Source organism: Plecotus auritus, assembly GCF_963455305.1.
Source record: "Plecotus auritus genome assembly, chromosome: 7".
Lineage (NCBI taxonomy): Eukaryota > Metazoa > Chordata > Mammalia > Chiroptera > Vespertilionidae > Plecotus > Plecotus auritus.
In genome coordinates, this window is record NC_137774.1 from 138,252,043 (window position 1) to 138,277,995 (window position 25,953).

At 36.6% G+C, this 25,953-nt stretch overlaps 1 protein-coding gene across 2 annotated transcripts in view; it reads right to left on the reverse strand.

The window, feature by feature from the left end:
* The window catches only part of FCHO2 (FCH and mu domain containing endocytic adaptor 2), a 132,659-nt gene that overhangs the window by 39,050 nt on the left and 67,656 nt on the right, over positions 1 to 25,953 (reverse strand). For both annotated transcript variants that reach the window (XM_080679453.1, XM_080679452.1), the window contains exons 9-15: positions 20,088 to 20,132; positions 18,431 to 18,503; positions 12,887 to 12,911; positions 5,018 to 5,075; positions 4,387 to 4,562; positions 2,730 to 2,741; positions 2,328 to 2,352 (exon numbers count right to left, since the gene is read on the reverse strand). In XM_080679453.1, coding sequence (XP_080535579.1) covers positions 2,328 to 2,352; positions 2,730 to 2,741; positions 4,387 to 4,562; positions 5,018 to 5,075; positions 12,887 to 12,911; positions 18,431 to 18,503; positions 20,088 to 20,132 — 414 coding nt within the window. The remainder of the gene's footprint in view (positions 1 to 2,327; positions 2,353 to 2,729; positions 2,742 to 4,386; positions 4,563 to 5,017; positions 5,076 to 12,886; positions 12,912 to 18,430; positions 18,504 to 20,087; positions 20,133 to 25,953) is intronic.

Sequence of the window (25,953 nt, forward strand, 5' to 3'; positions counted from 1 at the left end):
CTTTCAGCATTTCATATAATACTCGTTTGGTGGTGGTGAACTCATTTAGCTTTTTCTTATCTGTGAAGCTCTTTATCTGCCTTTCAATTCTGAATGATAGCTTTGCTGGGTAGAGTAATCTTGGTTGTAGGTTCTTGCTTTTCATCACTTTGAATATTTCTTGCCACTCCCGTCTGGCCTGCAATTCTGTTGAGAAATCAGCTGACAATCATATGGGTGCTCCCTTGTAGGTAACTAACTGTTTTTCTCTTGCTGCTTTTAATATTCTCTGTCTTTTGCTCTTGGCATTTTAATTATGATGTGTCTTGGTGTGGTCCTCTTTGGATTCCTTTTGTTTGGGGTTCTCTGCGCTTCCTGGACTTGTAAGTCTATTTCTTTCACCAGGTGGGGGAAGTTTTTGGTCATTATTTCTTCAAATAGGTTTTCAGTATCTTGCTCTCTCTCTTCTTCTGGCACCCCCATAATTCTGATGTTGGTATGCTTGAAGTTGTCCCAGAGGCTCCTTACACTATCTTCATATTTTTGGATTCTTTTTTCTTTTTGCTTTTCTGGTTGAGTGGTTTTTGCTTCTTTGTATTTCAAATCTTTGACTTGATTCTTGCAATCTTCTAGTCTGCTGTTAGATCTCTGTATAATATTTTTTTATTTCAGTCAGTGTATGCTTAATTTCTAGTTGGTCCTTTTCATATCCTTGAGGGTCTTGCTAAATTTATCGGCCTTTTCTAGAAAATTCTTGAAAAACCTTATAAATGTGGTTTTGAACTCTATGTCCAGTAGTTTGCTTTCCTCCATTTCTTTCATTTGTGACCTGTTTCTTTGTCTCTGCATTTTGGTTGCTTCCCTGAGTTGATAGAGTGGCTTTGTGTGCTAGGTGTCCTATAGGGCCCAGTGGCTCAGCCTCCCCAGTTACCTGAAGTGGACACTCTTGGTGCACCCCTTTGTGGGCTGTGTGCACAGTCTTGTTGTAGTTAAGTCTTTGTTGTTGGTATCACTGGGAGGAATTGACCTCTAGGCCAATTGGCTGAGGATCAGCTGTGTCTACGCTGGGAGAACTTCTGTGCTGGAGACACCCTTATGGGAGAAGACTTGCAAAAGCCTCTGAGCTCAGCTTGGATGGGGCGGAGTCTCAGGGCAGAGCAGACAGCAGGTTTCCCGTCAGCCCTGCCCTAATAGGCCCCTGTGTCTCAGTGTCCCGTGGTAATCGCTGCAAGCACCTCTGAGAGAAAGCCGCCCTCGAGTTCCACCCGCTGCCAGAAAGTTCAGTTTCTCCCCGAATGAGTCTGGGTCCCCAGAATCTCACCCGGAACTGGAGTTCAGTGCAGTCTGGAGCTCTTGTCTCCCTCACGCTTGAGAAAGCCAGCCGCGTACTCAGTTGCCCGCCCTCTCCACGCTTGCGCCTCGGTACTTCTGCATTCCGCAGTTCCTCTGAGTCTCAGTGTGCTTTTCCCTTTCATTCTAGTTGTAGAATTTCCACTCAGCCAGCCTTCCTGTGGTTCTGGATGATGTCCGTTTTGTCTTTTAGTTATAGTTTTGAAATTGTTGTGCGAGGCAGCAGTTTAGGTGTTTACCTATGCCACCATCTTGGTTTCCATGCCAATTTAACATTTTTAATCAGAAGCTACTCTCTAGCTTTGCTGATTTCTAAAAAACGTTGCCCTAGCCCCGTGGTCGGCAAAATGCGGCTCGAGAGCCACATGCGGCTCTTTGGCCCCTTGAGTGTGGCTCTTCCACAAAATACCACCGCCTGGGCGAGTCTATTTTGAAGAAGTGGCATTAGAAGAAGTTTAAGTTTAAAACATTTGGCTCTCAAAAGAAATTTCAATCGTTGTACTGTTGATATTTGGCTCTGTTGACTAATGAGTTAGCCGACCACTGCCCTAGCCGGTTTGGCTCAGTGGATAGAGGGTTGGCCTGCGGACTAAAGGGTCCCAAGTTTGATTCCAGCCAAGGGCACATGCCCGGGTTGCGGGCTCAATCCACCCCCAGTAAGGGACGTGCAGCAGGCAGCCAATCAATGATTCTCATCCTTGATGTTTCTATCTCTCCATCTTTCTCCCTTCCTCTCTGATATCAATAAAAATATATTTAAAAAAAAACCAAAAAAAACACATTGTAGTCAGGTATTAAAGTTTATGACATGTCTCAAAGCTAAAAGAGATAATATAAATTGTCTTCTGTTATAAAATAAGTATCCTTTTAGTCTGTTGTGAAGGCTCATGATAAGGAAAGACTATTTCTGTAACTAAATATATAAGGTTATAAGCTTAGCAAATTGCCTGATAAATTTTAATAGAAATAAAATAACCAACTTAAAATGTCAAACTTACTAGACGAATTCCGATTCATCTGCACCTAAAACAGAAATGAAAAAAACCAAGTGCCATTAAATAAATAATTTAATTTGGCAATGAAATATTTCATAAAATGTTAATACTGGGAACCTAAATTTTAAGTTGTTTTTAGTATATCTGCTCAATTGTAAACTGTATTTACATAAAAAGATATACAGAAAAACTTTCAGTAGTTTTTGTTTTATAGTAAAATTATACATGTACTTTTAACATTCAATAAAATATTTTTAAATATTAAGACTACTAAATACCTAAAACAACTTATGACTTGCTAATTTAAAAAAATTAACACATATTTTGAAAATCAATGTTCAAACATTACAATGGTGCTGTGCTTATTTTTAAAGTCAATAGATAAAAACAAAATCTTGCACTTACGGGGCTGTGTCTCTAGTAGTACATGGAAAGAAAAAAAAAAAGAATCATTTTAGAATTTAAAATATCCTATTTCCCAACTCTAATAATTTGTCTCTTCCTTTCTGAAGCATACTTAAAACCTATACAATTTAAAACACATACATTGTTTTGGGGGAAATACTTAAGCTAGATAAGCAACCTGGGCAAAAAAAAAAAAAAATACAATTATCTTCTTTTCACAACCAATATTAATAATTAAAAACTTTATGATTATTATTTTATGAGAATGAAATTAATGTGCTCACTCTTTTTTAATAGATATAAAAGAAAGAAGAGCACAAAAGAGGAAATTAAAATCATCAATGAGCTCACAACTCAGCGATAGATGCTTAACATTTTGATACATATTTCTCTAGGCTTTTATTTTATTTATTTACATATATATCTTAAATCAGTTATGCTCTGACAAAATAAATATTTTTAATGGTTTCCCTAGCTGGTTTGGCTCAGTGGATAGAGCGTTGGCCTGCAGACTGAAGGGTCCCAGCTTCAATTCTGATCAAGGACATATGCCTACGTTGCAGGCTCAATCCCAAATGGGGGGCGTGCAGGAGGCAGCCAATCAACGATTCTCTTTCATCATTGATGTTTCTCTCTCTCTCTCTCTCTCCCTCTCCTTTCCTCTCTGAAATCAATAAAAACATATTTTTAAAAATGATGAATGGTTTCACAAGTTTCTACTTCAGATATATATGTTAACCTTGTCATTAATCTTAATGTTCACTAGTAATGGTAGAATAAAACTTTACTTCAGAAATCTTTTTGTTGGGAAAAAAGGTTCTAAAATTAAATTCTAAAAGTGAATGAGAGAAAAAAACTTTTAGCCAAACAAATGCATACAGACTACTTAAAATATATAATTAAATAACAAAATGAAATAGTGAGAACTTTTATTCTCTATTATCAAGATGAACAGATTAAAAACAATTATGAATAACTACAAATATACTAAAAAAAACATGCTTTTTCCCCCCATAGTTTAACATTTTAAAATTTAGAGTAAGACATCAATGGAAAGATGTATTATAATTTTTTTCTCCCTTAAAAGCTATTAAGTTATGGTATCTTAGAACTGAGAAATTAATCATTATAACAAAAAATTCTTACCTTTCCCTTTCCTTCTATGAAAAGTATAGAAAACAAATGTTATAGTGATAGACAAAAAAATGCAGAGATCATTTAATCTTTAAATTCATTTTTACAAAAGTCCCTTCTACATAAAGTTTACAAAACATGGACAAAAACTTTAAAATTCGACGAGGAAAAGATTAATACTGCTAGTTCACAAAATTCTGCCTGAGATACACAGCAGTATTTACAAAATAAAACAAATGGCAGAAATATTGGATTTTCTACATTTTTGCTTCCTTTGTAATACACTTTCAAAAGAAAGCCAAACTCACAGTTCATTTGACCATATAAAAATTATAGACTATATTCCTCAAAAAAGCTGAAAAAAAAATAAATTAAATATTTCCTCATCCAACATGCATAAATACTGCTAAATGATGTCTTACTTTTTATTATTCCTAAAATTAACCAGATGCAGGTAGATAAGGTATTTAAAAAAAAAAAAAGACTTCTATATAAGTATAAACTTGCTCATTTTCTTACTTACAGATATTGCTGGAGAGAGTGTTATATTTCCTATAGATACTTTTAATTCATCCAACGAAGCCATTGTATGATGTGAGTTATTTGGATGCATAGGTTTAATTTCTATCCGATACTTCTTTGGTTCTTCATCTTCAGAATCAGAATCACTAGATGAGTAGAAATGGTTCTCTTTGGTATGTGAGTATCAGTTAAAAAATTTAGTTTTTTAATTGTCTTAATGCATAATCATATTTACATATTTTTAAAAGTAACAAAAACCTTTAAGAGATAGACTTTAACAGAAATATAACAGCTTTTATTAATAAAAACATGTCAAATGAAGAATATGGAGTCATTTTATTATAATTAAAAATTTGAAGACTGTTTATTAAATAGACTAGTGGCCCCTTGCTGCCACTTGCCTCAGCTGGCCGCCCCACCCACCACTGCTGTACCTCTCCACTGCATGTAGCTCTCTTCCCCGCCCTCCTGTAGCTCTCCCCTGCTTGTAGCTTGCTGCCCTGCACTCCTGGTGATCACTCGTTACGCATCACAGTGTGACAACCATTTGCATATTACCTCTTTATTATATAAGGATTATTTTGACTGTCTACTTATAAGCCATTAAAAATATCCAGATGATAAAAGGATATCATTCTGATTTGCTGCTGGTTTTATACTATAGCCTTCTTCATCTACATCAGGAATGTTCTATGGAAAGAAGAAAAAGAAAACTCTGTAATGATGGCTCCAACTACAAAAATATTATTAGAGACTAGAGCAGGGGTGGGCAAACTTTTTGACTCAAGGGCCACAATGGGTTCTTAAACTGGACCGGAGGGCCGGAACAAAAGCATGGATGGAGTGTTTGTGTGAACTAATATAAATTCAAAGTAAAGGAGCGGAGGGGAGAGCAAGAGAATCCTCCGTTCTTTTGGCTCCGCGGGCCGGATAGAACAGCCGAACGGGCCGGATCCGGCCCGCAGGCCGTAGTTTGCCCACGGCTGGACTAGAGGCTCAGTGCACAAAATTTGTGCACAGGTAGGGTCCCTAGCAGCTGCTAGCTGCCGGTCGGGGCACCTCCCTTGCCCTGGCTGCCTGCCGCCGCCAGCCAGGGGGGCCTCCCTTCCCCCTGCCGCTGTCAGCCCCGCTCCCTGGTCAAACTCCCAGGTGAGAGGACAATTTGCATACTAGGCTTTTATAATATAGGATTAGCAAAATAGTCTTAACTATTACTGAGGTGCTATATCACATATCAAATGTCAATAGGTTAACAAAATTCTAACACTCTGGGGAAATTATGTCTTTTTAATTAGCTTCAGGTCACAATCCATGCTTCAGATGTCTGAAATAGAAAAGCATTGCAAAATGAAACAGGAGGAACACTGAAAGGAATTAAACAGGTATTCAGGTAAAAATGCTAGCAGTTCTGTAGACAACCAATATTCACCCAAATTTTCAAAGTAAGGAAATAAAAGCACAAGACTGTGTGTGTCTGGGGAAGGGAAGTGATGAAGTCAGAGGACTGACAGCTTAAGTTAATGAAAAAATAGAGAAGAAAAAAATAGAAATAAAAGACTATCAAGAAAAGTAAAACTACATTAAAATACTACTCTTTCTTATGAGACTGGCAAAAATTCAAAAGTATGAATTTCAAAACAGTTGGCAAATCTGTGGAAATGTACTCTTATACTTCACTGTTATAAATACAAAATACTGCAGGTCCTTGAATAAGGTCATTTTGTTTTAACAATGACTAGATGCCATGGGAACTTAACTCTGGTTTTATCAATTAACCTATGGTGAAACTGATTTAGTTATATAGTTTCACTTAAGGTTGCAGAACCTATCAACAACATGGAGTACTTACTGTATTGCAACCTCTATAAAGAGAAATTTAATATCTAACAAAAATACATATGTGCTTACTCTTCAACCCAGGAATTCCACTTCAAGGAATTTTCCCCAAAGATACACCCCAACTATTTAAAAATACATATACAACAAAATTATTCATCAAAGATTATAACTCAAATATTATTGGAAAGCATAGTTGAATAAACTGTGGTACATATACAAAAACAGTACTATACAGCTATTTAAAGAGAGCCCTGGCAATGGTGGCTCAGTGGTTAGTGTGTCAGACTGCGCACTGGAGGGCCGCAGGTTAGATGCCAGTCAAGGGCACATATGTGGGTTGCAGGTTCCATCCTTCTCCTCCTCTTCACCCCCACCCCACCCACTCCCACCCTCAGGTCAATTGATGTTTCTCTCCCCCTACCCACTTCCACTCTCTAAAAATCAATGGAAAAAATATCCTCACACCTTGGGTGAGGATTAAAAAAGAAAGTACAAAAGAATATATATAGTGTAATATATTCTAAATAAGAAAAAGGAAAATTAAAAACATGCATACCTGCTAATCTTTATTTTTTTAAAAATCACCAGAAGGATAAATCAAAACACAAAGTTGGTTATCTACAAGGCAGAGCAATGGAGTAGAACGAATACAGAATGGAGTGACACTTCTCTAAGTATGCTCTTGTAATTAGGTAAGAGAACATTTCTACTTATAGAAAAATATATTCACATTCATAAACGTATGTACATATGTAGGGAGAATGCAAATGTTAAAACAAATTAGTAAGTAAAAAGTTAAGGATATACAAGTGTTCTTTGTACTATTCAGTCTTGCATTTTTTTTTGTAAACTAGAAGTTATTTCAAAATAAAAGTTTTTAAAATGGAAAAAAAAAAAAGACTGTCAAGAAATGCCAGGACATGAGATATTATTGAGCAGCCAATATCCTTCTATTGGTAAAGTTTGCCATTCTTTCTCCACACACTTGCTAAAACCTCAGCAAGAGGTTTTACAAAGGATTGCTAATCTGAGTCAGGCATAGCACAAAATCAAGGAGAACTGAAAGCAGAATAAACACTCTGATGTAGCCCGTAGTGAGTTAACAGGGTAGATATAAACTCTAGAAGTAAAAAATCTAATACAGGGTAAAGAACAGATTACATAGATAAAAATATGACCAGTGATGTATTTATGACCCTAAAAATAGAGCACTTTCTTTATTTCTACATATTGCTTGCTATTTTAAAAATAAACTTGGCCAAATGTCGATTCATCAAAAATCAAAATATATATATTTTTCCAAAATACTTTATCTCTAATCCCAAGTACTCTAGAAACATACCAGATATTTAATTTCCTAGAGGTTCTTCTACCTGGGATTTGCAGATGATGTGTTTTTTTTTTTGTTTTTTTTTGAGTTGTACATTAAAACTTCTATGTTTTGCACCCCAATAAATGCAATTACAAAAAACAACGATTTAACACTTTCCTTGTTTGCACCTTGGTCCATTCAACCCGTAATTTCTCTATTAGGGCCCAACAATGCTTAGGCAAAGCACTAAGTCAAAAGCAGTATGAAGAAGAAAAGAGCAGTTTACTTCCCTCACTAATCTTAAAGGTAGTTTTGGTGGATTGTTGATAATGGTAGTGAGTTAAAAAAAAATACATTGGGCCTGGCCGGTGAGCCTCAGTGGTAGAATGTCAACCCATGAACCAAGAGGTCACCGGTTCAATTCCTGGTGAGGGCACATGCCCGGGGTTGTGGACTCAATCCCCAATGGGGCATGCAGGATCTCTCATCGATGTTTCTCCTTTCCTCTCTCTCTGAAAATCAATAAAAACCTTTATTTAAAAAAAAAAATACATTTATATATATTTAGATAGAGCTCACAAGTCAATGGAATGTTTCTCAATCTCTCTGAAATGGGGGAATTGGACAAAATAAGAGAGCAAGTCACACTTCCTTGGTCAACTTTCAAAATACACGGGACCTCAAAATAATTTAAATTATATAGACATTAAACCAAAAAGAAAATAAACAATTTCCCTTCCAAGGTAGCCTACTAATATTTTTACAAGTAATTAGTAAGACTAGCTGTAAATAATAGGAAACAACAGAAAAGAAAGCCTCCTTTCCCTGCTCAGCACCACTGTAATCCTTCTCCCCAAAGATAATCACAATTAAGTGTCTTGTAACTCATTCTCTTTTAAAAAGAGAACACATATACAATAGTCCCCCCCCCCCCCAAAAAAAAAAAAATCTTAGGGAGTACATCCCAAGATCCCCAGTGGGTGCCTGAACCACAGTCAGTACCAAATACTATGTACACATTTTTTCCTATACATACACAACGATGATAAAGTTTAATTTAGGCAAAGTAAGAGAGAGCCCTCAGGGGATGTCCTACTAATGGCCACAGTCTGGCCCCCTCTGCAGGCTGATCAGAGGAAGGCACCACCCCCATCACCCTGCTGCTGCTGACACTGCCAGCCACCAAGGTGCTTTCATCAACACTAAATCCAGTCCCTTCACCACGAAAAAATGACAACTTTCTTTAGGCATTTTCAAGATGTCTCTTTCATAGGAGATGACCTTTCTTTCTTTTTTTTATCCTCACCTGAGGACATTTTTCCATTGATTTTAGAGAGCGTGGAAGAGAGAGGGAAAGACAGAGAAACATCAATATGAGAGGGACACTTCAATTGGTTGCCGCCTGCATGAGCCCTGACCTGGGCCCCGGCCAGGGAGGAGCCTGCAACCTAGGTACATGCCCTTGATCAGAATCGAACCTGAACTCTGCGGTCCGCAGGCCAAGGCTCTATCCAATGAGCCAAACCGGCTAGGGCAGGATATGACATTTCTTAGCCCCTCTAGCAGCAGACCTTCGTTTTTTCCTCCAGGAGTGAGGTGAAAAAACCCTAGATCACCTTCTTGGATTCTTATTAACCAAGTTATCAAGAAGGCTGTGAGTGGTATACCAGGAGCTTAGCAAACGAGTGGTCAGAAAAGGTGTTTCCTCTGCAGCTCACACCCAGAGGCGGGTGTGCTGGGGCCAGGTGGCGGCCATGGCTAGGGCAAGCCCCCACCCTCTCCACTCCCAAGCCTGAGCTGGGGCCAGGTAGCAGCCACAGCTTGAGCATGCCCCCCTGCCTCTCTGCTCTGGGGCTGAGCCATGCATGGCTCGCCTCACAGTGCAAGCAGTCCCCTCCCACCCATCTGCGCGCGCAACCTCCTCCTGAGCCAGTCATGACAGTTACAGCGTCCTGGCTAATTTGCATATTACCTCTTTTTATATAGATAGAAATTGCAGTAAAAGTTATGTGAATGTGGCATTGCCAATTAAAATAAGGATTACTTGAACACAAGGACAGTGATACTATCACAGTCAAACTGATAAACAAGACAGCTACAAACTGATAACAACCAAGACTAAAGGGTGGACAGTGTGTACAACGTAGATATGCTGGACAAAGGGATGATTCACATCCCAAGTGGGAAGGAGCAGGACATCATGAGATTTCTTCACAATACTCCAAATGGCACACAATTTAAAACTTATGAATTGTTTATTTCTGGAATTTTTCATTTTCTGACTTCAATTGACTGCATAACTCAAACCGCAGAAAGCAAAATCATGGATGGGAAGGACTTCTGTACCCACACATTCATATTTTAAAACAGCAATTACTTAAAAGTTTATACTTGCTTTTATTTATTTAGTAAACTCATTCCATGTCAGCAGACACAGAGCAAGGTAACTATAACATGTTACTTCATCAGGTGAATGTTTAATTATATATTTAACCAGTTCCATCTTGACAGATATGTTTGTGTTTCCACTTTTTTCTAATATAAACAATTTAAACAATTATCTCTACCTCTATCCCTCCCCCTCTTTTTTTAATATATTTTTTATTGATTTCAGAGAGGAAGGGAGAGGGGGAGAGAGACAGAAACAACAATGATCAAACATCATTAACCAGTTGCCTCTTGCATGCCCCCTACTGGGGATCAAGCCCACAACCTTGGCATGTGCCCTTAACTGGAATTGAACTAGGGACCCTTCAGTCCCCCGGCCGATGCTCTATCCACTGAGCCAAACCGGCTAGGGCACCTCCCCCTCTTTTATGCATATCTTGATGAATCACATATAAGTTTGTGAACATAGTCATAACAGTAAACCCCTAGCAGTAGGACTGCAAGGTCAAAAGAACATGTATTTCTTATTTGCGGAAATACCACCAATGCATTCCTATTTTGGCCAACATGATAGTGAACACAGTAATTTAATTCTAATTTGCATCAAAATGAGACTATTTCGAACATTTCTTATGTTTACTCACCATTTTTATTTCTTCTTATGAAAATTCCCTGTTTTTATTTAATGCCCTTTTCCTACTGGGTGCTTGCTTACCTTTTATATGAATTTGTATAAAAAGTTTACAATGGAAAGTAATTAGCCCCTTTTTACATGTCTTGCAAATACATTAACAATTTATCTTTAGTTATTCAAATCCTTCTATGATGTATTTTTTTCTAATTTTTTAAATTTTTTTTCTACACAATCAAATTTATCAATCATTTCTTATATGGCATAAGAATTTTGTGTCCTCTTTAAAAGTCCTTTTCTAATTCCAGGCAAGTACTGACTAAAGTTCAAAATTGGTTCATAGTGATCATTATAGAATAGTACCAATGAGTTAAGAGAATTAAAAATGTTTTGCCCTAACTGGTTTGGCTCAGTGGATAGAGTGTCGACCTGCGGACTGAAGGGTCCCAGGTTCGACGCTGGTTAAGGGCACATGCCCAGGTTGTGGCTCAATCCCCAGTAGGGGGCGTGCAGGAGGCAGCCGATCAATGATTCTCTCTCATCATTGATATTTCTCTCTCTCTCTTCATCTTTCTTCCTCTCTGAAATCAATAAAAATATATTTTAAAAAATATATTAAAAAAAATAAAATAAATATTTTAAGGGAATATATATAAAATAAAACATTAAGTACTAAAGGATTTCATGAAATGTTGCAATCATCAAACAAATACTATACATAATTCAGAAATAAAATGCATGAGTAAATGTCAAACATCTGCTGGCTTTTCCATTAATTAATAAACTAAGATTATCAAAATAGTAAGTGGTAAGGTAAATGTTATAAATCTAAAAACACTAATGATTCCTAAAGCTCATTAGGAGTCTATTTCATTATTTTCACTATAAATTTATTAACAAATGATAGTTTTCTTATTTTAAAGCTGAAATATGAAACAAAATACTAATTTTATCTTAATATAAAACACAATGTTTCACAAAATACCTAGTTATTTATTTTGATATATCATTATGCTGTAACAGATCAAACTGTTTTTGGGCCAAAAGAAACAATAGTTATGCAAGCAAAAACAATAAGCAGAGGAGATGGAAAACTTGGCTCTACTACACTTAATATAACTAGAGTTTAAAGAGCAATTAAAAAAATGTGTCTGTTTACATACTGATAGATCCTCCCTTCCCCCAACTGGTGGACGGAGTATGACGTAACCTGCACCCGCGGCCTGGACATTCCTGAGCACCTAACCAGGCACCTTATATGGACTATACATTGAGCCACCAATCAGCACCTGCCAAATACCCTAAGCCAGTAGTTGGCAAACTCATTTGTCAACAGAGCCAAATATCAACAGTACAACGATTGAAATTTCTTTTGAGAGCCAAATTTTTTAAACTTAAACTTCTTCTAACGCCACTTCTTCAAAATAGACTCGCCCAGGCCATGGTATTTTGTGGAAGAGCCACACTCAAGGGGCCAAAGAGCCGCATGTGGCTCGCGAGCCGCAGTTTCCTGACCACGGCAAGCCCTTGATTCCTAAGTACCTAAGTGCCTAATCATGTGCCTTATATGAAGGCACCAATCAGAGCCCGCCGAGTACCCTAAGCCCCATCCCTTCCCATTCCTCCCCTCAAAAGGTGTGTGTTCCCCTCTGCACATGTTGCTGTTCTCCCCTTGCGAAACAGCCCGGCAGGGTCCTTCTCCAATAAAGCCTGTAGTCCTGGTTTTTCGGCCCCTCTCTCTCATTGTTTCACATACTACTTATACCATTTGGTAAATCTACTCTCCCACTGTAACCACAGGGAACTCCATTTGATATCTTCTTTAATTATATATAAAGAAATATACTTATATGAGATAAAAACAAAGTAAAAAAAAAAAAACACAAAATAAAAAGCACAGAAAAATACGAACCATAGTTATTTTTTCTAAAATGACAATCTCTTAAATAAAACTTAAATACATGAACAGATAAAGTACTATTTTTAAGAGATCTAAGAATAAATTAATAACAGTACCATATTTTAAAGTAAACAGATTTGATTTCTGACATACTTCCCCCAAAAAAGCAATATGCTATGCTACTACTCCAATTTTAAAAGTAAAATGTCCATTTTTCAAAGGTAATTAGAAACACCTTCAATTTGACAGGAAAGCATCTGGCAATATAAAGCCAAATATGCATCTGTAAAATCATTTTAATAGTGGATTTATAATAAAATTAGTATTTTTCTTGAAAAGATTTGTAAACAACTCAACCCAAATATGCTGGGTATTTCCTAATTTAAAAAAGCTCATTTAAATTGTTTATATCAAAGTAAAAATCTACTTACAAGTGAATCTGCATCAGGGCATTCCCTATTAAAACAAACAAAGTATTAGAAACATTAAGCTATTAGAACTATCTGATAATAATGCAATATTAAAAGTGTCTACCGTGGTATTTAAGCATAACTTTTATTTAAACTCTACAAAAATACTTAGAGAAATTATCTCATGAAGATTTTTAAAAATGATTTTTAAATTCAAAAGAAGGCATTTCTGTACCCATAATCCATGACATAATAAAACAACACAAGTGGTTTTAAAACTACTTTCAAAAGTACTTCTTTTCCTTAAACATACACATGAATCATATCAAGGAAGCTGTCCTATGAAGATTTCTAGTGGCATTTCATTCTTCAGGGAGAGAAAGTGCAAAAACAGTTTCCTTCAAAGAAGAAAGCCTGGCTTTAAGAAAAAAAAGTCCACATTTATATTTCTTAGTAAATGGTAAAAAACATTTTAAAATAAAATTTTAAAACTTTATTTTTAAAGTCTATACTTTCAAAACTGACATTTCAAAGTGCAGTTACTTTCTATAAGTTACTCTATATAAAAAGTTTCAAAACAACTTTTCTCCAAATTTGTTAAGTGAGTGGTTAGACTTCCATTAACTTTCTAGTCTAATGTAATATGTAGTTCAGAACTGGTATTTTATCATTTAACTGATATACAAATATGACTTTGGATATAAATAAGCAAAAACTATTACTTAAAATATAAAACTAAACATAAAAACCAATCTTCTCAATTAACCTAAAAATGTAAAATTAAAGACACTGAAGCCATGAGGAATAAGGTTAGAAAAATTTCTGTGTATGCATTTTTAAAAATTCATAAATAAAAATTAGAGTGCATATTTAAAAGACTTTCGGGTTAGTTACATATTCTTGGGCTTGAGACAGATAATGCGCGTAATATCAAGATGTGCCACTTTAACAGACTGAAAATATAGGCATTAAATACACCTTAAGAGCCAAATGAACAATAAAAAGCACTAAATTAACATACAGGATAAACAAATAATCTCTATCTAACCAAAGAGTAAGCACAAATCAGAAAAATATACAAATTAAAAATTTTTGTTACAGGAATTATATAGTGGAATATGCTGAATAAATGAAAACAGTGGAGAATGACTACACAGCTCTTAATCCAAACTGAAGCACCAAAGGGACAGGGTAAATACAAATCTCATGTCTTTATATCCACTTAAAATCGCAAATTTTGAAAAAGAGCTTCCCTATTATTGGTAAATGAGGAAACCTAAGTATACTCTGAGGAAATGTTCCACCAGAAAAGGCACTGTCATTATAAATTCAATGCCTCTACAGAATCAAATCAATTAAGATGCTAGAACATTTCTACTTTCTACCTTTTTTAAAAAGTACAGTTTAAATATAAAAGCAAGGGTACAACTTCCAAACAGTTTATCCTCTGGCTTTAAGCAGAACTCTTTGGTGTTTGGGTCACAGTACTCATCTGCTTGCCTTCACAGTGGGCTCTATGCAACCTGCAGATGAAGCCCCAGGAAGAGCATACTCTAAGCAGGACCCTCTTCCACAATTGCTAGCATTTCAAAAGCCTGAGGCTATGAGAATAAGACTGCCAAGAACCTTGGGCATTTTAAGCAAAGCGAATTCTAACATTTTTTCTGCCAGTAAGTGTTGAAAGAAGGCAATCATGGTACAATGGTTTACGGATAATTTTCTCTCTAGCCTTCTCATTGGTAAAAATATTACAATATCCAAATGGCCTATTGATCATACTGAGAAATTACTCATCATGAAAAATTATTTAATAACACAGATATAGCCCTGGCTGGTTTGGCTCAGTGATTACACAGGGGTCCTCTAACTTTTTAAACAGGGGCCAGTTCACTGTCCCTCAGACCGTTGGAGGGCCGGACTATAGTTTAAAAAAAAAAACTATGAACAAATTCCTATGCGCACTGCGGGCCCGGGACGAGTCGGCTGCTAAGCAGGACAGGCAGTGGCACCCGGCGGGCCGGATAAATGTCCTCGGCGGGCCGCATGTGGCCCGCGGGCCATAGTTTGAGGACACCTGGAGAGCATTGGCCTGAGCACCAAAGGGTAGTGGGTTCTCTTTCCAGTCAAGGCCATGTAACTGGATCGCAGGTTTGATCCCAGGCCCAGTAGGTATGTGAGCAGGAGGCAACCAATCTATGTGTCTCTCTCTCACATAGATATTTCTCTCTCTCTCCCCCCCTACCTCCCTTCCACTTTATCTAAAAACAATGGAAAAATTTCCTTGGCCCAGCTGCCGTGGCTCATCGACCTATGAACCAGGATGTCAGGGTTCAATTTCCAGTTAGGGCACATGCCCGGGTTGCAGGCTCGATCCCCAGTAGGGGGCATGCAGGAGGCAGCCCTCAATGATTCTCTCTCATCACTGATGTTTCTATCTTTCCCTCTCCCTTCTCTGAAATCAATAAAAATATTTAAGAAAAACACACACAAAAAAAGAAAAAAATTTCCTCAGGTGAGGATTAAAAATGAATAACAACTAAAAATAAATATATAAAAACACAGATATACAAGAATATTGTAAGCTCCCTAAATGAATTGCTGTGAAAAGCATACATTATAAAAATATTTAATTTATGGCCATTACTTTTGTTTGTTACTCCTTGGCCCTTGACCGGAATGGAACTCGCAACACTTCAGGCCAAAGCTCCAATCACTGAGTCAGACCAGCCAGGGCTATGGCTATTACTTTTTATAATATAGTCACTAATAGATGAACTGGCTACATTAAAAATTTACTTACAAATCAATTGTTTAAACTTCAAAATGTATTTCCAATGTTATAAAAAGAGATTAGGTTCCATCCCCTTAGCAAAATACCCCTTTCATAAATGCTCAAAAAAGAAATTTGCAGGAGAGATGGCAAATGTCATCTATAGATATAAATCACTTTGTAATTGTCTTAATTTGTTAACCAAATACCACTTAGAAGAGAGGATGAAACAGACATTTAGAATGGCCAGAAATTCTGAAAAACTCAGATGATAAGAATTAGTAGGCAAAAACACCCAAAGCACAAATTGTTCTCTTGTACTGCAAATATGAGTGCCCATCAAAATATTAAATCTTGTGTGAGTTCTGATTATGCTAGAGAAGAAATTTAAACAAATTTTCAGCCAATGTCACTGGGTCAACAAACCACTTAAGACTTTTAATTAGTGTCCTTCAATCTACATGGGTTGAGTAATTACAGAAAGAAGGATTTCTTTAATTCCACTTTGTCTCTGGTTAATCAAAACTCATTGATTCTCAACCCCAGATGTATATAAGCAATTACACAGGCTGCTTAAAACAAAACAAAGCAAAACAAAACAAAGACTATGCTGGGGCCTCCTGACCATGAATCTGGTTAAATTGGTCTGAGATGTGGCCAGGTATACATATATTTAAATTTCCCAGGTAGTTCAAATGTCCAGTCAAGGTAGAAACTTCACTTAGCTAATACTACTTGAAAATTTTTTTTTTAACCTCACCTGAGGATATACTTTTATATTGATTTTAGAGAGAGGAAGGGAGAGAGGGAAGGGAGAGGGGGAGGGGAAGGGAAGGGGGAGGGAGAAACATCAATCGGTTGCCTCCTATACACATTCTAGACCAGGGATCATACCTGCAATCTGGTATGTGCCCTGACCAAGAATCGAACCCGCAACTCTTTCGTGCATGGGACGATGGTCCAACCAACTAAGCCACACTGGCCAGGACCTAGTTGAAATTCTTACATGCTAAATTATATATTCTTTGCATACTAATTTCTTATTTTTTAAAAAAGGTAAATTGAATTTATACTCAATCTCCACCTAAAAATGATGACTGGGCCGAAACCGGTTTGGCTCAGTGGATAGAGCGTCGGCCTGCGGACTGAAGGGTCCCGGGTTCGATTCCGGTCAAGGGCATGTACCTTGGTTGCGGGCACATCCCCAGTGGGAGGTGTGCAGGAGGCAGCTGATCGATGTTTCTCTCTCATCGATGTTTCTAGCTCTCTATCCCTCTCCCTTCCTCTCTGTAAAATATCAATAAAATATATTTAAAAAAATAAAATAAAATAAAAATGATGACTGGTCTAAATGTTTGAAACATGTTAGGGTTTTCTTTCTCCAACATTTAACATTTTCCATGTATGCATACAGATGGTCCCCACATACAATGGTTCGACTTAATGATAGACCGATACCCTAACAGGGCAGTGAATGCTACTAGATTCACGTTTAGGTTATGTCCTGATAAACCCACTGTAAGTTGAAAATGCTTTTAATGCAATAGCCAACCAAATATCATAGTTTACTTAGCCTAGCCTACTTTAAATGTGCTCAGAATATTTACATTAGCTTATAGCTGTGCAATTGTCTTGAGTTTCATCTCAAGAATATTTGCCTTCCTCTTTTCACCAGAAGCAGGAGACACAGATGGGAGTTTTACAGATATGATGGGACGCAAAAATACAAAACACAATATCCAAAAAACACTGGCAACATTGTACACAGTAGAGTATCAGTTGTTTAACCTCATAATCATGGGGCTGCCACTGCCCAATACCACAAGAGAGAATTGTACTGCACATCCCCAGCTGAGGAAAGGATCAAAATTCAAAATTCGAAGTACAATTTCTACTGAATGCATATTGCTTTCACATCATTGTAAAGTTGAAAAAATCATTAAGTGAAACCACTGTTAAGTCAGGGTGCATCTGTACTGTGTTGCTGTGTTTTTCAGATATTGTGTTCTGAGCATGTTTAAGGTAGCATCTTTAAGGCTAAGCTATGATGTTTGGTAGTTGGTAGGAGTATTACAAGCATTTTCAACTAACGATATTTTTAGTTATGACAGGTTTATCAGTGTATAACCCCATTATAAATCGAGTAGCACCTGTACATAATTGCTATGTCCCTACATGCTTAGAATTGTCTAGAACAGTGGTCGGCAAACACATTAGTCAGTAGAGCCAAATATCAACAGTACAACGATTGAAATTTCTTTTGAGAGCCAAATTTTTTAAACTTAAACTTCTTCTAACACCACTTCTTCAAAATAGACTCGCCCAGGTCGTGGTATTTTGTGGAAGAGCCACACTCAAGGGGCCAAAGAGCCGCATGTGGCTCACGAGCCGCGGTTTGCCGACCACTGATCTAGAAGGATTTTCATGAAATTGTTGACTATAGGTTTTTCTTAGGCATTAACACTTAGAAGATTTATAGTTTTCTCTGCATTTTTAATTTTTTAAAATATATTTTTAAAAAATAAAATATGCATTTAATTTTATAAGAGTAGTTTTAAAGTTTCAATTATAAGACACTAAAGCTTTCATCTTAAATTTTAAAATAAGAAAAGTGAATACTTTTAATACTTTTAAGAAACCAGAGGAGCTGGCAAATACATTTAGAAAAGTTAGTATTTTTCACCCCTTAGACATATATAATTTGAGCTATTTACAAAAGAATTTTTACTTTTGAAATTAAAAACAAAGTCTTATTTATAATAAAAAAGTATTCTGACAATATTTATTATACTTACACAGACTCTGCATCCTTTTCCTTTTTAATTATTCCTGGCAAGCCAAAAGTCTTTCTTTTCCTTGGTTTTATACCTTAAAATAAATGTGTATTAAAAAATGTGTATTGTTACAGAAACATTAACTATTCCTGATAAATATATTAAATTTATGAATGCATCTTGTATCTAGACACATAATTTGCTCATAACTGTCGATACTAATTCTGGATGATAGAAATGAATGTATCTATTGCTAAACCCTAGTACTGAAATCAGTTATATTCTCTTTAGACTTATATTAACATAATGTAGCCTATTATTCACCAAAAGGTTTTAGAAGATTCGCTTGATCAATGAAATTCTCTTTTCTTCTCTAAGTATTCCCAAGTCAGTACATTATTTGCTATATTGGATTTTATTATAAATATAAGGAAATAGAAGGTCACAAAATATAAATGTGTTATTTTAAGTAAAAAGATGACTCAACATATCCATTAATAGTGTAACATGGAAAGCTTATAACATGGCATCCATATGTTATCTCTAATATAAACGATGTTATGAGTGGACCTTACCATGAACGAGAAACTAATGTTTTTGTTTTGACTAATATGGCAGTTCTTCCTCCTCTTCTTACATGACAAATTAGTTTTTAAAGGTCAGTCATGCTATTAAATTGTTGGAGTTCAACACTTAAAGCTTAGCTGCTTCCTCTTTGAGAACTTGAGCACATCTAAGCTAACTTCTCATCTTATAGATGAAGAAACTCAAGGGTATTATTTGTTCTTGTTTTTTTAAGTCAGTGTTATATGACTAAGTAAACACTATAGCCAGGATTAGAATTCAGGCGTCTTAGAATAATATACTTGCATTTAAGCAAAACAAACTCCCTAAACCATACATTTATCATGTTATACTTTTTAAACCAACTACAGTTTTATTCTCACAGAGTAATATTTACTATCTACATTTTACAAAAAAGGAAGCTGAAGCACGGAGAATTTAAATCATCCCTGCTCACAAACAGGTAGTAACCATAAGAAGTCTAGGCCCCAGAGCTTCTGACTGCTCCAATAGTAAACTAACACATGACAGCAAACCATTTCTCCAAATTCTTACACAGGTCTTAGAAAAAATAGAAGTTTGCTTTCAAATTATTTCTAGTAGCTCACAAAGTAAGATTTCTAAAACATGACAAAAATAGCAGTCATCTCTTGGGTTTCATACTATGAAAAAGATCAATTTAAATAGAGTATATGTAGACTCTCAAGTCAAATCATTACTCATTCTGAATGATATTAATATTAACATTAATGTATGACCTCATTAATTACTGAAACATTACCTACTATAGAACAAACACTATACATGAGTTTCATATTTATGACAACAGAATGTTTAAAAATGGGTGTCAATGGAGAAAACAATCTCAATGTATATTTGAAGAAATGCATGTTATATTTAATCTTTCAAAATATATATTCTAGTCACTAATCATCTTTTCACTAACCTGTTTATTTATTAAGTAAAAATGAGTTTCTGCAAGCCTTCGAACCACATTAAAGGTTTTTTACATCATTCCATAAACAAGCTCTGGCAATGGACAGCAGCCCTCTTTATTAGTTCAATGAACAGAAGATATTAGCTAGTTATCACACATTACAACTAGTCAACTTACCTTCAACTGCACTAGCAGGGTCACATTCTTCAAATTCAATAAGGCCTAAAAAATATATGTATATGCATATATATAAACAACTGCTAGAAAAAGGTAGTAGAAAACAATCAGATCAAATCCCATTACAATAAAAGTTGGCCCTTAAACAACATGGGTTTAAATTATGCAGGTACACTTATACGCAGATTTTTTTCAATAAATACCTGTATTGTTTTTTGTTTTTTTTTTAATATATTTTATTGATTTTTTACAGAGAGGAAGGGAGAGGGTTAGAGAGTTCGAAACATTGATGAGAGAGAAACATCGATCAGCTGCCTCCTGCACACCTCCTACTGGGGATGTGCCCACAACCAAGGTACATGCCCTTGACCGGAATCGAACCTGGGACCCTTCAGTCTACAGGCCGACGCTCTATCCACTGAGCCAAACCGGTTTCGGCACCTGTATTGTTTTTGATCCACAGGAGTTCACAGATGCTGAGGGCCGGCTGCATGTACTAATCTACTCCATTTTATATAGGGGACTTGAGTATCTGTGGATTTTCGTATTTGTGGGGATCAGGGAACCAATCTGCCCATGGATACCAAGATACAACTTAAGTTTTTGGGTAGTCAAGTTATATACAAATCTTCGACTGCCTGAAGGTCAGCACCCATAACCCCCACATTGTTCAAGGGTCAACTGTATCTTTTTAAATGTTCCGAAATGTGTTCCAGTGTTATCTCAGTCTTAATATCAGTAATGATTTTAAAAATCAAATAATCTTAACAGTGAAAATAATTGTGACTAGTTTATTATTATGATGACAATTTACTGAAAGCCCTTTATATATGATGTCACAGAACTGGATACACAGAGATCTAACATGCAGTTTCTGCTTTCAAGGAACTTGCAGCGTAGTTGAGAGAAAACATAGTAAGAGGTAGTTGCTGAATCCTCGGTTGTGTTCATGGGAAGGACAGGCGGCCAAGATAGTAAATAAACTACTACTAGAATATAAGCTTGGGACCTTGTCTGTCTCATTCACCACTGTAAAAGGCAAATAATAGGTTTTCTATATTTATTGAACAAATTAATTAATTATTTACTAGCTAAGTGGTAATCCTGGGATTACAACCCAGATCTCTCTATCTCAGCTATTTCCAACTGGTGTGCTATATGTAAGAAGCACACTGTTGTGTCGCAGGAATTTTTTTAAATGCAAAACCTGACCTCTTTTCCCTCAGATTGTTAAATTAAAACAATAGAATGTGACCCTGCTACTGCAGTCTGGTGTGAATTAATCAGTTATACTTATTTTTTGTCAGATTGGCAAAAATATATCTTTGGTGTACCACAGAATGTTAGTAATTAGTTTGTGTACCATGAGATGAAAAAGGTTCAAAATCATTACTCTAACTGCATAGCAGGTCAAGGAATTTAAACTGCAATTTGCAAGCAATGGGAAGAGTTTTCATGTGAGAACACGAACGAACACACACACACACACACACACACACACACACACACACACCTGCAAAGAGATTTTATAGAAAAATTAATTTAGAAGTTGCATGAGTGATTGTAGAAAGGGAGATGATAAAATAGAAATCAGAAAACAACTAAAATAGCCCTGAAATGACAGGTCTGCTGAGACTAGCCTTAAATGCCATAGAATATGGTGTATTTCATATATGTAAAAACCAAATTATTTAACACGTTAAGCACCTTGTCAGTCACCGGTGACTGACACTATACTTTCCGTCTTGAAGACAAAACAGGCTGGGCGCTTAATGTGTTAAGTAGTAGAGAAAGTAGCAAAAGCATGAATTACTCTTCTATCAAACTATCCCCAAAGCTAAATATAAGACTAAAAAATTATCTTCCATTAAGTTATCATTTTAGCCCTGTTTTACAATACATACATTTATACAAGTCCAGCATTGTTGTGAAATAATTTTTAATTCATTAATGGTGACTGGTTCCATTATAAGAATTACCTGTTATAACAATATATTTAAAAATAGAGTTTGAAGTAAAGATTAGATAATAGAGGATTTCACCACTATTTCTTCTGAGACATTAAGCTTAACTATAACTGTGTGCAAATTCATGATCAGAGTTTTCATTGATCATTCCATTATGAAAGAAACATTGCTCTACAACTTGGAGCATCTAAAAATATTGGTTAAAATGTCTCCCAATCTAAGGTTTACTTCTTCAGTTCATCTCTATACAAATAGAGATTAACATTTAGTGATAAGCAGAATAAAACAGTCATAAAAGTGAGCTGATAAACAAGGTCCTAATGAATTAATTAGCAATACCTTCCTTACTGGGTATCTTATGATATAAACTTAAGTCAGAAAACGGCCCAGTTAAAAATTTAAGAATTACAAATCCACTCTCTGCAAAGCTAAGATTTCATTAAATGAAAGGGTAATGAGCTTGTTCTTAGATTCCTTTAAAGACCTCTGTCAGTGGTCGGCAAACCGCGGCTCGCGAGCCACATGCAGCTCTTTGGCCCCTTGAGTGTGGCTCTTCCACAAAATACCACAGCCTGGGCGAGTCTATTTTGAAGAAGTGGTGTTAGAAGAAGTTTAAGTTGAAAAAATTTGGCTCTCAAAAGAAATTTCAATCATTGTACTGTTGATATTTGGCTCTGTTGACTAATGAGTTTGCCTACCACTGGCCTATGTTAATGGTTGATAAAGAGATAAGAACTGGAAGATCAATAAATGTAAAGAATTTTAATGTATGTATCTGATAATAAGCAACTTTGTACTTGGTGTAAGTATTATAAAGAATGAAAAATCTGCCCAGCTGGAGTGGTTCAGTTGGTGGGAACATTTTTCCATGCACCAGAAGGTTGCCAGTTTGATTCCTGGTCAGGGCACATATGTATAGAAGGCAACCGATAGATGTTTCTCTCTCACGTTAATGTTTCCTTCCCTCACCCTACCCACCCCCCCACCCCCCCACAAGCATGTCCTCCGGTAAGGATTTAAAAAAAAACAAACCTGGCCAGGGTGGCTCATTGGTTGAGCGTTGACCTATGAATCAGGAGGTCGGGTTCAATTCCCAATCAGGGCACATGCCCAGGTTGTGGGCTCGATCCCAGTGTGGGGCATTCAGGAGGCAACAGATCAATGATTCTCTCTCATCATTGATGTTTCTTTCTCTCTCCCTCTCCCTTCCTCTCTGAAATTAGTAAAAATATATTAAAAAAATAAAATTAAAAACAAAAAAATCTCTCCTAAATATAATAACAGCTATATTATGTATTATGAGCTTTATCACTCACTAATAAAACCTGAGAGAACATAACCACCTGTCAAATAAATCTGAGAGTTTACAAAAGAAGAACCAGAAATGTGGTTACTCAAAAATTCTCCTACACAGTAACACAGCATATAATTTGTGCCCAGTAACCATTTACAGAATTTCTAATACTTAGGCTATTGGCTTACTCTAGAGAAAAACAAAACATGAATGCCAAACAAACTGCATTATTTACAAGTATGTAAAAATATGTCTAGAAAGACTTTTACAATATCACCTTTGCAAATACAGTATACTAAGAGGTCCGGTGCACGAATTCGTGCACCAGTGGGATCCCTCGGCCTGGCCTGCGGGATCGGGCCAAAACTGGCTCTCTGACATCCCCCGAGGTATCCCGGATTGCAAGAGGGCACAGGCCAGGCCAAGGGACCCCACTGGTGCATGACTGGGGCCGGGGAGGGATGCAGGAAGTTGGCCAGCAGGGGAGGGACCATAGGAGGGCTCCAGGGCGTGTCCTGCCTGTCTCGCTCTGTCCCAATGGGCCGGACCCCAGCAGCAAGCTAACCTATCGGTCGGAGCGTCTGCCCCCCTGGTGGTCAGTGCACATCATAGCAAGTGGTTGAGCAGCTGAAGCATATCATTAGCATATTATGCTTTGATTAGTTGAACGGACAACCAGACGAACGGACACTTAGCATATTAGGCTTTTATTATATAAGGATGTTCTTTTAAGATTTTCATGAAAAACAATATGGAGTTTCCTCAGAAAATTAAATATAGAACTGCCACTTGACCCAGTAAATCCCACTTCTAGGAATATAGCCTAAGAAACCCAAAACACCAATCAGAAAGAATGTATGCACCCCTATGTTCACAGCAGTGCAATTTACAATAGCTAAGATCTGGAAACAGCCCAAGTGCCCATCAGTAGATGAGTGGATAAAAAAGCTGTGGTACACATTTATACCATGGAATACTATGCAGCAGTAAAAAAGAAGAATCTCTTACCCTTTGAGATAGCATGGAGGGACCTGGAGAGTATTATGCTAAACGAAATAAGCCAGTCAGAGAAAGACAAGTATCATATGATCTCACTCATATATAGAATCTAATGAACAAAATAAACTGATGAACAAAGTAGATCCAGAGACATAGAAGCATGGAACAGACTGTCAAATCTCAGGCAAGGCAGAAAAAGATGGGTGGGTGGAAACAGATCAACCAAAGAATTTGTATGCATAAATGCATAACCCACAGATACAGATACAGGGGGGGTTGGTGAAGGCCTGGGGTGGGGAGTGGGGACTGGCTAGAAGAGGTCAATGGGAGAAAAAGTGAACATATGTAATACTTTCAACAATAAGGATTTTTTTAAAAATCTTCAGATAGCTTTACATTTGTGAAAATAGTAAAAACATGCCTTAACTCTATAAAAATTAATCCCTTTAAACAAAATTCTATATATTTTTTCACAAAACCTTTTTCCTATACCAGACATATCTTGATGGCTCTTCTCTTTATCTTTTCTAAACATCCCTTCAAATTCATTTGAAATATGAAAATGTCCAATAAAATAAATTATTCAAAATGACATTTTTAAAATATAAGATGTCAAATCCTCTCAAATTGTAAAATATTAAAAATTTTAAGCTAAGTGCCATATATACATAAGGTTTTCTATAAAAGATCAGAATACTAACACAGTTTGTGGTCTAATAAAACTAAATATACCCTTCTTTTAAAAATACATTAAATCATGCATGAAAAAGATTTTCTTTTCAAATTGCATATGCTCCACATGCTGTTTCACATGGCAAAGCTTTGCGTGCCTGGCTCAGTGCCAGTTGACAGCTCAGCTGGATATCAATGAACACGCTCTGACCCCCCTTGCAGCATGTCACTTCTGAACTATTTCAGAAGTAGAAGATTTATTCAGCACCTCCCTCAAATGCTGTCCACTGCCCATCATTCTGCTATTTAATCATAAAAACAAGTTACTCTTCTTGACAGTACCAAAGCCACACTGAGAGTCAGAAAGAATAATTTGCTACAACTGGAATTTCAACTCTTTTAGGCTCAATTAATTCTGTTGTCAAAATAAATAAATGCTCTTAGCACTTAGATTTATGCTAGGCCACAAGGGCAATTTAATTTGCATAAAAGCAAATAAGACCATTTTGGCTTTGTCTCCTGATCCTCTTTTACACAGTATCTAAAAATGCTATCATGAGATCAATTAAAGGCAGACCTCCAAAAAGTCAACTATTGAAAGCAAAACAATTCTTACATATGATGCTTTAATAACCAGGTAGGAATAAATTACTGCTATAAAAAAAGTTAACAACCAAAGAACATTACAAACTGTTGAACAAAAATAGACAGAGGCAAAGAGGCATCGAACAGACTGTCAAACTACAGCGGGAAGGTAGGGGAGGATTGGGGGAGGGGTAAGAGAGCAACCGAAGGACTTGTATGCATGCATATAAGCTCAACCAACAGACGCAAGACACTGCGGGGAGGGGGGGGGGGAATTAAATGAGTGCAAGTGCCGGGGCGGTAGGGGAGGCTGGAGGGAGGTCAATGGGGAAAAAAAAAAAAAGGAGAC